At 41.6% G+C, this 16,077-nt stretch overlaps 1 protein-coding gene across 3 annotated transcripts in view; it reads right to left on the bottom strand.

Moving 5' to 3' along the window:
* The window catches only part of DCAF5 (DDB1 and CUL4 associated factor 5), a 96,207-nt gene that overhangs the window by 32,664 nt on the left and 47,466 nt on the right, over positions 1-16,077 (bottom strand). For all 3 annotated transcript variants that reach the window (XM_055437300.2, XM_055437299.2, XM_055437298.2), the window contains exon 6: positions 9,824-10,037. In XM_055437300.2, the coding sequence (XP_055293275.2) occupies positions 9,824-10,037 (214 nt within the window). The remainder of the gene's footprint in view (positions 1-9,823; positions 10,038-16,077) is intronic.

Raw genomic sequence — 16,077 nt, 5'->3', positions numbered from 1 at the left:
GGCAATAGAAGCCCCACTTCCTAAAATGCTGAGGAATGGGGGGTGGGGGAGGTGGGAGACCCACAGGTTACTTCAGATCAGCAAGTAGAAGACATACTCAGTTTTAACTTGGTTTTGTGGGTTAAGATAGGTGACCAATGCAAAAATGAGTGCAAGTCCTTGTGTGGATGTACACCATCCATAATCCTTCTCAGCTGGCCACAAAGCTTAAAGGTTGGCTACACTTTAACCTCATCTCCTACTGTTCATTCATTTCATATCCCAAGAGGAAAGCCTGTTTACTGCCCTTGATGCAACCCAGTCATCTTAAGCAGAGTATGGCCAGTACATTTTATCTAACCCGCTGTCTGTATGGAGATACTGACTTGTTCAAGCAAACAAGAGCAACAACTGTTCCTCTTGACAGGTTCAAGGAACCACCAGCATCACCACCACACCACCCACCCCACCCAAATCACCACATCAGCACTCTGCCACTACTTTATTCACCCACATGTCCTCCGCCAGTTTATTAGCCTTTAGAGAAAACAGGCACTCACAAAACACCCCCTCTTTTGGTAGACTGCCATAATGCCCTCCATCAACTCCTGCCCCTTTCTTCATCTGTTAGTATTCTCAAACCGAGCACGCTCTCAAGAAAGACTTTTTTCTACGTGCAAAGGCATTTTGCTAGCTGAACTCCCAGAGAGGCCCATGCCTCTAAATATAAAGACCACCTCTGTAGAGTGACCTAAGTCACAAGTTATTGTTAATAACTTGAAAGTTCAAAGAAGGATCTAAATATGGCCTGCCACGGCAAAAATGCCTACTAAATAGAAACTTACTGGGGAAAAAATTATTTATTAGCCATCTTCAAGCAAAGCAATAGTTTCTTTCCCCCTAACATCTTTATTTAAGCTTTAATGATATCGAAAACAAACTTATGGTGACCAAAGGGGAAATGTGATAGAGGGAGGGATAAATCAGAAGCTTGGGATGAACATACACACACTACTATTTGTAAGACAGAGAATCAACAAGGACCTCCTGTATAGCACAGGGAACTCTACTCAATATTGTGTGACAACCTATATGAGAAGAGAATCTAAAAAGGAATGAATACGTGTACATGCATAACTGAATCACTGTGTACACCTGAAACTACTACAGCACTGTAAATCAGCTAAACTCCAATAAAATTTTTTAAAAAAAGAAAATGCATCAGTAAAAAATTTAAAATAAATAAACCTTAATGGTTAAACCAAATAAAGGGGCACATTTGGAATATAGATAACTCCCTATTAATTATATTTTAAGGCCTCACTGGGCTTAGAAACAAACAAAAAAAGTCCCCCTCTTCGCACCCACCAAAATCTATATTAAAAAGAGGAAAAAGTTCTAGAAGGCAGGAGAACAGGCCATCTACCTGATACACTCCAAAAATAACCCAGAATATGTCTTAGGTTCTTTATTAACACTGAAATCTCTTGCTGCTCAATTTCTCTGCCCTACTTCTCTCTCAAAGTGTGTGTATACACACACACACACACACATGATGTGTATGTGTAAGTGTAAAGCGTGTGCATACGTGTGTTTGCACAGTATTTGATATTCCCCTATATCTGCTAATGGAGAAAGAAACATCAGTCAGCTACTATTCACTGAGTACTGATCAATTTACACAGTTCTAAGGTTCTTCCCATAGTAACTGATTAATTATTTCTCCAGTAAATGGCATCCCTGTCTAATTAACTGTATTGACTAGGACAGAAAAACCAGATGGCTCTCTGGCCTGGATCAGCAAGAGCAGAGAAACTGCTGCTAACATTTAAATCAAACACAGTTCTCATTTCTCCCTGACCTTTGTCAGAAGGGAAAAAAAATGTGACTGAACAATTCTGTGATGTGCTCTCTATGAGATTATTTTCAGTAAAAAGCTTGCCTATTGGTATATAATATACCTTTGATCATGTCATTTATACTGAGTGCCTGCCACAAATACCATCCAAAGAAAACAAGAAAATTTTTCTTTGGAAACGCCAAAGCCATAGGTTTATCTGATTTTACTTGGTAAGAGAAAATAGAGGTCTGTTGGCTCCCAATAAAAGCAAACAAATATGCATACTCATAAGATTAACACTATTTTTTGCATGTGAAGTGATAGGATTTTTGCTTCTTTGGATCATTTGCCATGTCAGCTCCACTAGGCTCCTGGAATTCTTTGGTTTATTAAAGTAACTAATGTTTATGGGTTCTGAGTAGGAAAAATTCTATTAACAAAGAAATGTTCCATAAAGACAGCCAATAATTGTGAAATAATCAGTAGGAAAGAAATTTTTTAAAAAAGCTCTAAATCTCTAACAGCTGCTTGTAACAAAGTAGCCTGCATTACTTAAAGATGAATCTTTGGCAAAACTCTTGGAAACCTGGGCAAGAAGAGGCGTCATCAACCAAACGGCCTCAGCAGTCAATTTCTCTTCTGTGGTAAAGCTACTTAACATAAACTCTACAAGGAGCATAGGGTAAGAAGACAGGTTACACTCTGTTTCCATCATTAATATCTACCAGGGATTTACAAGTGGAGCCCAGACTCCTAGTCAGGAACTATACATTAAAGGAACAACTACCATGCTGCGTTAGCAGATCACATCAATTCCATTTGTTCCTAAGAAGAAATCAGGTCACCTAGTGTTCCTTTTAACAATTAAAAACTAGACCATTATCTAGCAAGTCTGCATACACCCCAAAACCTTTTAAGCTTTCTAAGTTCTACATCAGCAAATGAACCAAAAGATGGTTTAATCCGTGAGTTAAATCTTAATTCAGGATTGCTAATACTTGAAACCCCTAGTTTTCAGGAATTCCATAAACTCCTTAACATTATATGCAAAACTATGTGTGTATGTACATTTTTCTGAAATGCGTGTTCAAAGCTTTTAGACTTTCAAAGAGGCTCAGGATTAGAAAAGAATTATAAATGGCCGATTTAATAAGTTATTTTCATGCTACCTTCTCTTTATAGAATAAAGTTTCCTAAAATATTCACCTAAAAAATACATACATCAAGGAATTCCTCGGCCACAATATTCTGTGTTCAGCTCTTTCCCATCAGCCCATGGAAGAGGTTATCACCACTTGATCTGAAAACACAGGTGGCAGCGTGCCTATGAGGAAGAGGGTACATCACAGGCAAGGGCCTGAGTCTAGTCCTGGTTCAGATACTGACTGGATCTGCAGTTTCAAACCACTCTAGACCTTAGTGTCACATGGGGATCAAACCTGTCCAACTACACCCAAAGGTCGCTGGGAGGATTAGTATGACATGAAAGCACTTTTGAAGGGTTCCTCTGTCCACAGAATTTTTCAGGCAAGAATACTGGAGTGGGTTGTCATTTCCTCCTCTAGGGGATCTTCCCGACCCAGGGACTGAAACTGCATCTCCTGTATTGGCAGGCAGGTTTTCACTGCTGTGCCACTTGGAAGGTCCAAAGGGCTAAAAATATACGACATAAAAGAAAGGCAAGAAGAAGAAAAGGCTAACACAAAAGAAGTCAAAGGAGTCAGAATCCAAGAGGTGAATCTCCCCTGTTAAAAGGGTGGCTTTATTCAACTGAAGGGGAACACATGGCACACTAGCCCCCAAGTGAGCTTAATCAGAGTTTTTATTGTTGCTGTTGTTTAGTCGCTCAGTTGTGTCTGACTGTTTGCAACCCCTGCAACACGCTAGGCTTCCCTGTCCTTCACTGCATGGAATTATTAGGGAAAAAGAAAAAAGCAAAGCTATAACTTTCTAGGTTGCTTTACTGGCCTGGATCACACTCCCTGACAAATTCCTGTAATTCTGCTAAGCAAATACAATGTCAACACAGAAAGGTTGAGTGGTGATGTAACATCTGAGGCCAAGCCAGGTGTACAAGGCTATTCTGTTGGCTTCACAGGGTACAAGTCAGGAGATGAGATATGATGATTTAATTATCATGATTTTAGGGGTTCTGTCATCTATCAAGTTCAAAAGAAAGACCTGTGTAAATGATACCAATGTTCAGACACTCAAGGGCTCAGTCCTTTCAAGAAAACTTTATTCCCTCTCCCACTTTCAGCAAGATGTAGGGACTGTTAGGCCAGGTGTTAAATGAGACTAAAGCAAGAGAAGATTTCTAAATTACCACACTGTCCATCTCCAAGCCACACAAACCCATTAGCCTGAAAGACTTATTTCCCAGAAGCCTGAGCTACTCTGCTGGACTCTAGCAATCTAGGGCAAGAGCCATTTAAGGAATTATGAAAGAAAAGGAACAAAAGCCGAGTGCTGTCTTAAAAGTGAGTGCCAGAAATGCTAGCAGGTGGAAAATTGGCCTTCTTTTTTTAACCCTGTTAAGAGACTGACTCACTAAGTATGAAGCTTGGGAGACAATGTACGTATTCAGGCTTCAGGGAGAAAAGGGAAAACAAACAAACAAAAATCCAAGTATGATACAAAAGCAAGGAGGAGAATCCTTTAGATTTAGGCAGCCTCCAGAGGAAGGAATGCTATTTGCTGTTTTACTGGAAGATTCCTCATTATACTGGAAGACTGGAAGGTAGGCTGCCTTAAAAAAAAAAAAAATGAAGGCTTTATTTGGGGCTAATTGTTCCAGTTGATGTCCAACCAATCGGATGTCACTTACGCCAACTTATCTGAAGACAGAAGTTATCAAATTTGAATAAGATTGTGCTTAATCATTCAGTTGTGTCCAACTCTTTGCAACCCCATGGACTGTAGCCCACCAGGCTCTTCTGTCGATGTATATTCTCCAGGTAAGAATACTGGAGCAGGTAGCCATGCCCTCCTCCAGGGGATCTTCCCAACCCAGGGATTGAAACCAGGTCTCCCGCACTTCAGGCAGATTCTTTACCGTCTGAGCCACCAGGGAAGTCATATATTATTATTAAATATAGCAATAAATAAACCGTGTATCTGTAGCCAAAAGTGGGGGTGACAGAGTGTATACAGGGCTTTGAATGAAAGTCTCAAAGAGGGCACAAACTGGCAGTCATGTAAATATGTCTACCATAGCATCTGGCACACAGTAGATGCTCAGTAAATATCTGTCTTCTTATAAGATGGAAGGGGGAAAGGGCATGAAGTTAGGACAGGTTCAGTAGGAAACAGGAAAAATGGATGTTTTCCTGTTGAAGCAGAGGTTTGAAACTTGTGGCTCTAGAACAGAACAGGTGTTACGGTGCACCTGTTCATTTAATTCATACGATGAAGTATCAATTTGCTGCAGTACTTAAAAATCAAGTAACTTCATTTCAGTTAGTCAGTCAGTTCAGTTACTCAGTCATGTCTGACTCTGAGACCCCATGGATTGCAGCACGCCAGACCGCCCTGTCCATCACCAACTCCCGGAGTCTATTCCAACTCATGTTCATTAAGTCGGTGATGCCATCCAACCATCTCATCCTCTGTCGTCCCCTTCTCCTCCCGCCTTCAATCTTTCCCAGCATCAGGGTCTTTTCCCATGAGTCAGTTCTTCGTATCAGGTGGTCAAAATATTGGAGTTCAGCATCAGCGTCAGTCCTTCCAATGAATATTCAGGACTGATTTCCTTTAGGATGGACTGGATGGATCTCCTTGCAGTCCAAGGGACTCTCAAGTCTTCTCCAACACCACAGTTCAAAAGCATCCATTGTTCAGTGCTCAACTTTCTTTATAGTCCAACTCTCACATCCATACATGACTACTAGAAAAACCAGAGCTTTGACTAGACGGACAGAAAAGGAAAGATATATCCATTTGAATGCAGAGTTCCAAAGAATAGCAAAGAAAGATAAGAAAGCCTTTCTCAGTGATCAATGCAAAGAAATAGAGGAAAACAATAGAATGGGAAAGACTAAAGATTTCTTCAAGAAAATTAGAGATACCAAGGGAAACATTTCATGCAAAGATGGGCACAATAAAGGACAGAGACGTCACATAACAAATCTTTATTTCTGGTTTCTCTTGAAAAAAACGAAAGGCCCTCTTGGCCACAATAGGCTGAAGCTAAGTCAAAGCTTCATTTACATGGCATTCACTTAGATTTAGGGAGGGTAAATCTAAGTCTTGGCTATAGTCCCCACCACTCACTATTGCTTACTTCTAGCCCAACTCATTCGTCTTTGCTGCTTGTCTTGCTTCTGTTGGCATTAAATTGTGACCTTCCATATAGCGAAAAGGAGCCTCTATTGAGAGCTCAAAAATCTGGGTTCTAGTCCTACTCTCAGAGGTTAACGCGTCTGCCTCCAACGCGGGAGACCTGGGTTTGATCCCTGGGTCGGGAAGATCCCCGGAGAAGGAAATGGTAACCCACTCCAGTATTCTTGCCTGGAGAATCCCATGGATGGAGAAGCCTGGTAGGCTACAGTCCACGGGGTCGCAAAGAGTCGGACACGACTGAGTGACTGAAGAGAACAGTCCTACTCAAACTTGTATGTCTTAACTTGTTTTAACTTAACTCTCTAAGCCTGTCTTCTCATCTATAAAAGGCCCTCCGAGGGATTGAACAAAATCTCTAAAAGCTCTATAATTAGAATTGATCCACAATGGTGGCAATGAGCATGCAGAAGACACAAAACACCATTCAGTTTTACACTTTATCCCAAGTCCAAGATCTTGAAATGTTAGTTTCATTCTGGGCCTGATGAATTACCCAGTGAACCTAGGATAGATTAATAAGAAATACAGACTCTCTTCATAATGTTTTGATTTGGGTGGACTGCGTAATCTCATTGTAATGAAAAGCCAGAAGACTGTCTCAGATAGATAAGTCACTCACTGCCTTTCCTGACCGTGTTCATTCCTATTATGGAAATTCTCAGATTCCTCTCTGGGATGGTTACTTACCCAGCCTATGACTAAATGAAGAGTTGCAGAGCACAGAGCTTCAGGCTGTGGGCGTTCTCTAAGTATACAAGAACAAAATCAAATATAAAGACCTGATACAAGGAACGAGTAGGCTTTGGAATTTGAAAGCAGCTAAAAAGATCCTGTTGGAACTAGTCAAAGAGTATCAGTCTTACAGATCATACAGTAACAACGGCAGCCGCTGCTTCAGCCCAGTGTGTAAAGGCAGAGCCCGTAAATCACCTATGAGAGACATGTTTCAGAAATGAGACAATAATTTTGGCCTCCTGTGTAACACTTAGAAGTATAAGCTTAGCTGATTAGTTTCACTGAAAATCCATTATTTAATCATCCTCCTAGAGCTCCTGGAAGTTGAGCAAGAAAACAGGTATTATCAGTCCTGACACAGTTAGACAAGCCTTAGGCCCAGAAAGCTAAAAACCACACACTGACTAAAATACTTAAGATTCACTTCAACAAATATTTATTGTGCTCTCAGTATACTAGGCACTGGAGATAAGATAATGATGAATTAGCTACATTTCTTAGTCCCTAAGGGGCGAAGAAAACAGCCACACATAAATCTCTGTATGTCTCATTCCCTAGGTTATATACTCTGATAATCTATATGGGGAATATAAACAGACTTTAACTCCAAAATGGATCTGAAGTTAAGACTCAGTGACTTCCCATCCTCCTCTATCCATGGCAAACCACTTGGCCCATCCAAAAAACAGTCTAATTCTTCAGATAGGATACATTACCCACAAACTCTTCCCATAAGACAAACATAACCGTCAAATCTGAATAGAGAAAATCAAAAGCCACCCAATGTTTTTATCATTATATATAACCTGAAAGGCAAAAAGCACTGCATCCTGTCAATGTAGATAACCAGGATCACCATAAAATGACTCATGTGGTTCTGACTGTGGTAATACCTGTACTTGACCCAGGAATTGAACCGGGGTCTCCTGCATTGCAGGCAGATTCTTAACCAGCTAAGCTATCAGGGAGGCCCACTTGTCCCTACGTATCTCATAACTGTAACTTAGGTCAAAAGTTCTCACCTGGGGCAATTCTCCACCCAGGAGATAAACTGGCAATGTCTGGAGACATTTTTGGTTGTTTGGGGGAAAGCTGGGAGAGATGACACTGGCATCTAGTGGGGAGAGGCCAGGAATGCTGTTAACTATCCTAGAACGCACAGGACAGCCCCTCACGATGAAGAATTATCTGACCAAAACGTGGACAGTGCCAAGCTGGAGAAATCATGGCCTAGGTGTTCTTACATCTCAGTTAGAAGCCTTTGATCTCCATCTTTCAAGGACTCCATGCAGACAGGTTCCAGCTGCTAACACAGGAACCGATAGAAAACACAGCATCCATTCTCCTTCACCTCTTTTCTCCTTTTCCTCAGGCCCTGTGTCTCTGGTAATAAAACCTAATAAACCACTAATGAAGTAGTGCCTGCTCTTTATTGCTCAATGAAATAAAATTCACATGCATAAGAGGTTGACAGAAGATGGAAAATCAACAAAAGCAAGGAAGAAAGGTAGAGAGCCGGGGGGAGGCGCTTGGTTGTCATTTCCACAGCTAAATGAAACTAAATCAACCATCTGCAGAGCAGAAAGCTACCTGTTCTATCAAGAGTCAGTTCATCTCTAGAAACAGCTTCTTTCCACCCAAGAAAAAAACTGCCTAATAAAAATTAAGTCCATCAAGAATTGTGGTCTCTCAAAGGAAATTTATCACTTATATAACTGAGGCCACCTACTGGTTTTAAGTGTAGATCGCAGCTAAGTAGGCCCTGACTTGAATATAAATTCTGAATTTAGACATATATTTTCTATTTACAAAAGGGGAAATCCCTAGTCTGGGCAACTTAGAAGATATTCTCAGCTTCTTTAACAAGCAACTCTAATTAAAAAGCTTTATTGTGTTCCTGCTACATATGCTAATCTTTAAGCTATGATGTTGGAGAACCTCTAGCAACCTCAGCTAGGGAGAAAAATCCTAGCTACTGCTTTCAAAAAAATAGGATCTTCAAAAGTTCTCAAATAACTATTTCTTTTATTTTCTTTCCCACAAATAACTTTAAAGCAGTGGAATACAGCATGTGAGAATTATATGTCAAAATCTGTCATAGTTGATGGATCCAAAGAGAACACGAAGAATTAGCAAGAAACTAAGGTTTTTTTTCCAATCTAGATGTGCAACAGCAATAACATTTGTTGTGTTTCAGAAGAAGAAGAAGAAAAAAAAACATTATTTGATCAATCTTCCTTTATATTTGTCTTTACTCAAACTTGGTTACTCAGACAAGTCCAACTGGTCCATTCACTGACACTCACTTCGGCACTTCTATGGCCAAGATTGACAAGGTATAGGTATGTTCTTAAACGGCCAGCTCTAAGTCAACATCAGTTTTTCGACTCCCAGTAAGACTGTGAAAAGGCAGGAAACTTCACAGCTTCAGTTTTCCTTCCCAGTTGTGGTGCTGGCAATATAGAGGAAGAGAGTCAGCATCTGGCTTCCTCTCAAAGTTGCACAGCCCATTACATCCGAGAAAAAGGTGACACCCAAAAGGGCTACTCAGGATGTATGTCTCTTAGCTGGTATCCACAGTGTTTCACTGATACAAAAAAAAAAGGTGTCCTTTTTGGCAGGCTAATTTTCTATGGACTTCCTCCTCTCTTCCGAAATGACACACTCTTAGAATCTTAAAATCTGTTCACAAACTTGGCAGATGTAGGCTGCTCAGAACTATATTGTGGTTTATGGTGTGTACCTCATATTATCCAAAGGCAACTCTGATGAAGAAACTCACTATTAAGCTGGAATGTCTCCAGACACTTACTGTTTCCCTTCAACTGTTTCTACCTGACATGGCTAAAGAGAAATAAACACCAGTACAGAAAGAACAATCTGAGAGGAAAGCATGAATGTGGGATGCAGGAGGTAGAAGGCACGTACCTGGTCACGATCTCCTGCAAAACAGCAGCTTTTCATGGTACAAGAGTTGAAGTAACCCTGATTGTCAAACTGGAACACAGGCAGGCGGGAGTGGATGTCATAGAGCACAGGGGGCAGGCGACGCCTCAGGGCCAGGAGCTGGGTCCCATTGCTGTTGAATCGCACACTCATGGCACTTTGGAGGGATAGGTTGCCCCCATACCGCAGGAGAGAACTGGAAGGCAGAAAGCACAGGGATCAGGCATGAGGCAGGCAGGATGAGAGTCTGCAAAAAAAAACCACTGCATTTCATAACCAGGACCTCCCGTCAGGCTTGCACATCTGAATTCTGGCAGAAAGGTATATCTACGCAGTGAGCTAGAAGGTAATAAAAAAGACAGAGATGAGTCCTTGATTACATTAAAGCAAGTTATTTAACTTGGCGGTTCCTTTCTTCAATCTCCAAAAGTTGAATTACCACTAAGTTTATAGGAATAGGATACAACAAACATCTTGAATGAAAAGGCATATTAAAATGATTAGTTCTTTTATTTACCTGAGCTACATAAGCAAATAGTTACTTGTCAAGACCCTGGGAAGTCAGTGGTGTCCACTGTAACTGACCATCATGGATGGTATTTAAGAAATATATCTGTCTTCTGAATTAGAGACACAGAAACCATCAGCCAGAAAAACAAGATACTCTATAGTTTATTCCGGATTTTTAAAATAATAATGGCTTTATTGCTTATGCACTTATTTTTTAATTTTCAATCTGTTCAGAGAATTTTTATATTCCATATGGCATAACTCAAGAATAAATATTAAAGAAAAATTTTAAATTAAATACAGAGCCAGCAGTTATAACAATCAGAAAAGCAGGGTGACTTGCTTCCCTTTACAATTCCCAATGAGTTTATATTTAGCTTTAAAATATACTTTGACTAATATGTATAATTCCATTTATCCAGCTTCTACTAGAGACTGGTATATTCTGATTCACCCAGTATTCTTCTGTGGCTTCATAATGTTCATAACATTTTCAAAAAGTCAGATGGTATGGTTCAAAATTATTTATTATGATGACTCAAAAGATACTTTCAATTTTACAGTTAACTAGGATGACCCTAGAGGTAAGTTACTTGGTGGTGGGGACCAGGGCTATGGAAGTGGCAGGTATGACAATCGACCTGGAGCATATGGATTCGGATACGGATATGGATATGGAAGGTCCAGAGACTATGGTGGCAGAAGCCAGGGTGGTTATGACCGCTACTCAGGGGGAAATTACAGGGACAGTTATGACAACTGAGATGAGGTATGCGCACCTAATGTAAGTGAGACTTCTGTGTTGCCATTTAAGAGACCTCTGTCCACCAGTCTTCTCCTGTCCCTCTCACCTTTCCTCCTGTATGTGCATACCTCAACAGGCCCACCTGACAACCATTCCTAGGCCTCCCTTGCTTTCAGGTGCCTGTTAAGGCTAGTCTGCTTTGATGGAAGTAGGGGTTGGGGGGCCACCTGTCTTGTCTATAATCATCTACTCCTATTGAGCATGTTAAGAGATGAAGGGGTTTCCAGCTTTTCAGCATCCTCGTTAACCCCGGGAATTAAGCATGTTAGCATATTCCCTGGAGAAGGCAATAGCAACCCACTCCACTACTCTTGCCTGGAAAATCCCATGGATGAAGGAGCCTGGTAGGCTGCAGTCCATGGGGTCACACAGAGTTGGACACGACTGAAGTGACTTAGCAGCTTAGCAGGATGACCATGAACATTAACAATTATACAGTACTAGGTAACTTATCTTTCTAGTAGTTAGTCTCCTTGACTACCTGGACACTGTAGAGGGATCACTATTCATTGCCCACGCATAACCAAATTACTGGTAAGAAAGTGAGATTATGTACTGATCATGTGCACTGGAAATGCTACAGAAATGAGGGCCACATTAGTGCTATTAACTCACTCTGTTTCACAAGACATTGTGATCTTGCAAAGAGAGTCTAGCAGAAAAAAAGTTTATACATTTAGGGAATCAGAGCAGGAAAGGGCGGGCCTTGAGACATCTAAATTAGAGCCTGGAAGATTTATGTGAAATTAGTATTAGCATGTTTGACCATTTGACATAATTTAATTCACAATTTTAGTTTTCTCAACATGCCGTTTTATTAAACATAAATCCAAGCAGTCACCTTTTCTCTGAAACTGTCTGATATTAACTTTGGTTCTGAAGACTCTTTAATACATTATTTACAATTAAATTTATTTCATTATACAGATATAATAAAATGGTATGTAGTATAAAACTTTGTAACTAAGTGCTATACAAATTAAAGAGATTACTTTTTAAAAAAAAAAAAAAGAAAGGAGTCCCTGGACCACAGTGCAAAGGAATTTGCCAACCTGTCCTGATCATAATGTTTTTATGCACCACCGCTAGCCAGTCAGTCCTTTGTCCCCCAAGTCAGTCTTTTCACCAGAGGGAAGAACTCTAGTACCTCAGTTATGTGTGGAAACAACGCTTGGTCAAATAGACTTTAATCCTGTTAAGTGTGAAATGGAAGGAAAGAGAGAAGTGACTTAGAAAAAATGGTCCCTAGAACTCCAAACGTCACAAAGAAGCCTAGTCCTGCTGTAGGCCCCAAGTAATAAGTCCCTACAGACCAATGTTCTTAAAACGTCCTAAACACTGGCCACACTCATAGACATACAGGGAATGAATGACAGGGTTGAGTCCAGGCATTTCCTTCACAGGGTGTCCTAGCTGCCACAGGCATGCGGTATCTAAACACTAAGCTCAAAAACAATGAGAGCCTTTCAAATTTGAGATCAGCTTGCTGCTGCTAAGTCGCTTCAGTCGTGTCTGACTCTGTGCGACCCCATAGATGGCAGCCAACCAGGCTCCGCCGTCCCTGGGATTCTCCAGGCAAGAACACTGGAGTGGGTTGCCGTTTCCTTCTCCAATGTGTGAAAGTGAAAAGTGAAAGTTAAGTTGCTCAGTCGTGTCCAACTAGTAGCGACCCCATGGACTGCAGCCCACCAGGCTCCTCTGTCCATGTGATTTTCTAGGCAAGAGTACTGGAGTGGCTTGCCATTGCCTTCTCCGGAGATCAGCCTAGAGTGTGCAAATAAACCAGCATCTGTATACAGGACTGACAAGAAGTTGGGGGTGGAAACAAGACTCAACAAAAAGAAACTTGGCCAACCCCACCAGCCACAGCAGCAGGGGTTTGCATCAGCTGAGGCAGCCCTGAAGGGAAAGCTGGGGCCTCTGGCAAAAGCCCTTTGCATCCGTTAACAGCAACTTCCTCTGCAGATTCCAGTCAGACCTGCAGGACAGGCATCTAGGCCCATCCCATTCCCACCCAAACTCCTAAGTCTGCCACTCCCCAGGGGTCTGTTTGTGGGCTCCACAAGAGTCACTAACTTTTCCGTTAGCTTCTGGGCAGGGGACTACTATCTCTCACACAGAGAGGGTAGGTACATAGGAATCTTGCTCCTAGAATGTTTAAGAGTACACCTACAAAAACAAAAAAACAAAGAACAACCAAAACTGTAGCAGCCGTTACTAAAACTGAATACTTCATGTTTGGGGGCAAGAATCCTTTCAGAGGGATAGACTGACACCTGAAATTCAGAAAGTGAGCTACATTAACTGTAATTTCTCAACAGGGGTTCTGCGGCTGGCTCCTCCTATTGAGAATGACAAGAATGATCTAGTTCATCAGGAGGAAAAGGCTTAGAAGTAGTTTCCCCTCAAAGTCAAGATACAATGATCCTGTTGTTTATGATTCCAAGTGTAAGATGTGTGATAAATCATCTGGTACTTTTTCTCAAATGCAGATTCTCAGGATCCGTATGCAGATAGTCTAATTCAATCTGAGAAGTGGGCCCAGAAAACGAAGATCATGGCATCTGGTCCCATCACTTCTTGGGAAATAGATGGGGAAACAGTGAAAACAGTGTCAGACTTTATTTTTTGGGGCTCCAAAATCACTGCAGATGCTGATTGCAGCCAGGAAATTAAAAGACGCTTACTCCTTGGAAGGAAAGTTATGACCAGCCTAGATAGCATATTAAAAAGCAGAGACATTACTTGGCCAACCAGGGTCTGTCTAGTCAAGGCTATGGTTTTTCCCGTGGTCATGTATGGATGTGAGAGTTGGACTGTGAAGAAAGCTGATCGCCGAAGAACTGATGCTTTTGAACTGTGGTGTTGGAGAAGACTCTTGAGAGTCCCTTGGACTGCAAGGAGATCCAACCAGTCCATTCTAAAGGAGATCAATCCTGGGTGTTCATTGGAAGGACTGATGCTAAAGCTGAAACTCCAATACTTTGGCCACCTCATGCGACGAGTTGACTCACTGGAAAAGACTCTGATGCTGGGAGTGATTGGGGGTAGGAGGAGACGGGGACGACAGAGAATGAGGCGGCTGGATGGCATCACCAACTCGATGGACATGAGTTTGAGTGAACTCCGGGAGTTGGCGATGGACAGGGAGGCCTGGCGTGCTGTGGTTCATGGGATCGCTAAGAGTCGGACACGACTGAACGACTGAATTGAACTGAACTGAATTAATTATGATGCATATGACTTTCAAACCACTCTTTGAAAAACATGGTTCCATTTCAGAATTTGGGGTGAGTGTGAAAATAAGGTGGAGAGAAAGCAGATTACTAGAAGCTAAATGAAAAGCCAAACTATACACAATATGGCACTTTTTTTTACAGCCCAATGCCTAATAAGAGAAAGGACTGCAATTCCTTTTAAGATCAGAGTTCCACTCTACCCACAATGCCTTTTCCTGCCCTCAACACATTCCCTGAAGGAGAAATTTCTTGTTTACTCTTTGGAGAACTGACGGTACCTATACCCAAGAATGCCTCAAATTTGACAGTGTCTCCACTCCTCCAGAGAAGTGTACACACCCAAATTAGATGAGCACTATCTTGAAGGGACTAGCAACAAGTTGAAATGAGTTCAAATCAAAATGTCCCTATAAGAAAAAGGAAAGCAAAAATCAATTCCTGGCCTATCTTCACACACTGCTTCCCTGGTGGCTCAGAGAGTGAGGAATCTGCCTACAATGCAGGCGACCCGGGTTCGATCCCTAGGTTGGGAAGATCCCCTGGAAAAGGGAATGGCAATCCACTTCAGTATTCTTGCCTGGAGAATCCCATGGACAGAGGAGCCTGGCAGGCTACAGTCCATGGGGTTGCAAAGAGTCAGACATGACTGAGTGACCAACACTTTCACTTTCGACCTATCTTCAACCAAGAATTTGTCACAAAATGCAACAAGAATGGGACAGGAGGTGATCCAAGGGTCAGCATGTAAAAGGTCCAGGACAAAAAGGAAGAGAACCTCAGAACATCAGGAAAACATTCCTCATTAGTGTGCTCCTCTGGTTTCTCGTTTTGTTTTTTTGGTGTTTTGGCCCCTCAGAAATAGTCAATTGGATTTCTTTATTGCTTTGGTGGGATAAAAAGAACATTTACAAAAAGTCTTTGGCCAAGGCTAAAGTCTTGGAACAGAAGAGAAATAAACCAAGGCTGTTTCCAGAAAAAGTGACCAGGAGTATCACATTCAGCACAAGATAGAGCACCCGTAAACATTCCAAGATCTGGCTTCATGAACCTAGACTTCCATAAATTTGCTGCTGCTGCTGCATAAATTTACGACTAAGTAATTCATCAAATAGTGCCAACAAGATTTTCCAAAGCCCACTGACTTGCATTTCCTCAGAGTTACTATGTGAAAGTTCCCTAACACCTGTGAAATGGCTGGAGTCAAGGCTCTGCTGTTCCAAATCACAGACATCAGAGCTGGTGCCAGTCAACCAGACAGGAAAATTCAATGTCGCGTAGGTAGGAAAAAATCTCTCCCCTTCTGTTTCTGCTTTAGGACAGGATGACCTGTAAGGAACACAGGTGGCTCTCTGTACTTCCTATAACACAACACAGAGAACATGACAAATCCAAGAGGATCTGTTAACGAGAATTAAGTAAAAAGTGAACAAGTTCAAAGAGTTACAGCCCATATCAGTTCCGTTCAAGTATATTCAAGATTGTGGTAATCCCGTAAACTTTTTCTTTTTTTAAAAAAATCCACTTAAAAAAATAATTTATTTATTTTTGGCTGTGTTGGGTCTTGGTTGCTGTGTGGGCTTTTCTTCAGTTGTGGTAAATGGCCACCCCGAGTCGCGGTGCATGGGCTTCTCGTTGCGGACACAGGCTCCAGGGCATGTGGGCTCAGCCGCAGCTCCCGGGCT

The sequence above is a fragment of the Moschus berezovskii genome, chromosome 9, assembly GCF_049115385.1.
Source record: "Moschus berezovskii isolate FMDL1 chromosome 9, NW_MosBer_1.0, whole genome shotgun sequence".
In the NCBI taxonomy this organism is placed as follows: domain Eukaryota; kingdom Metazoa; phylum Chordata; class Mammalia; order Artiodactyla; family Moschidae; genus Moschus; species Moschus berezovskii.
This window is presented reverse-complemented; position numbering and strand designations above follow the sequence as displayed.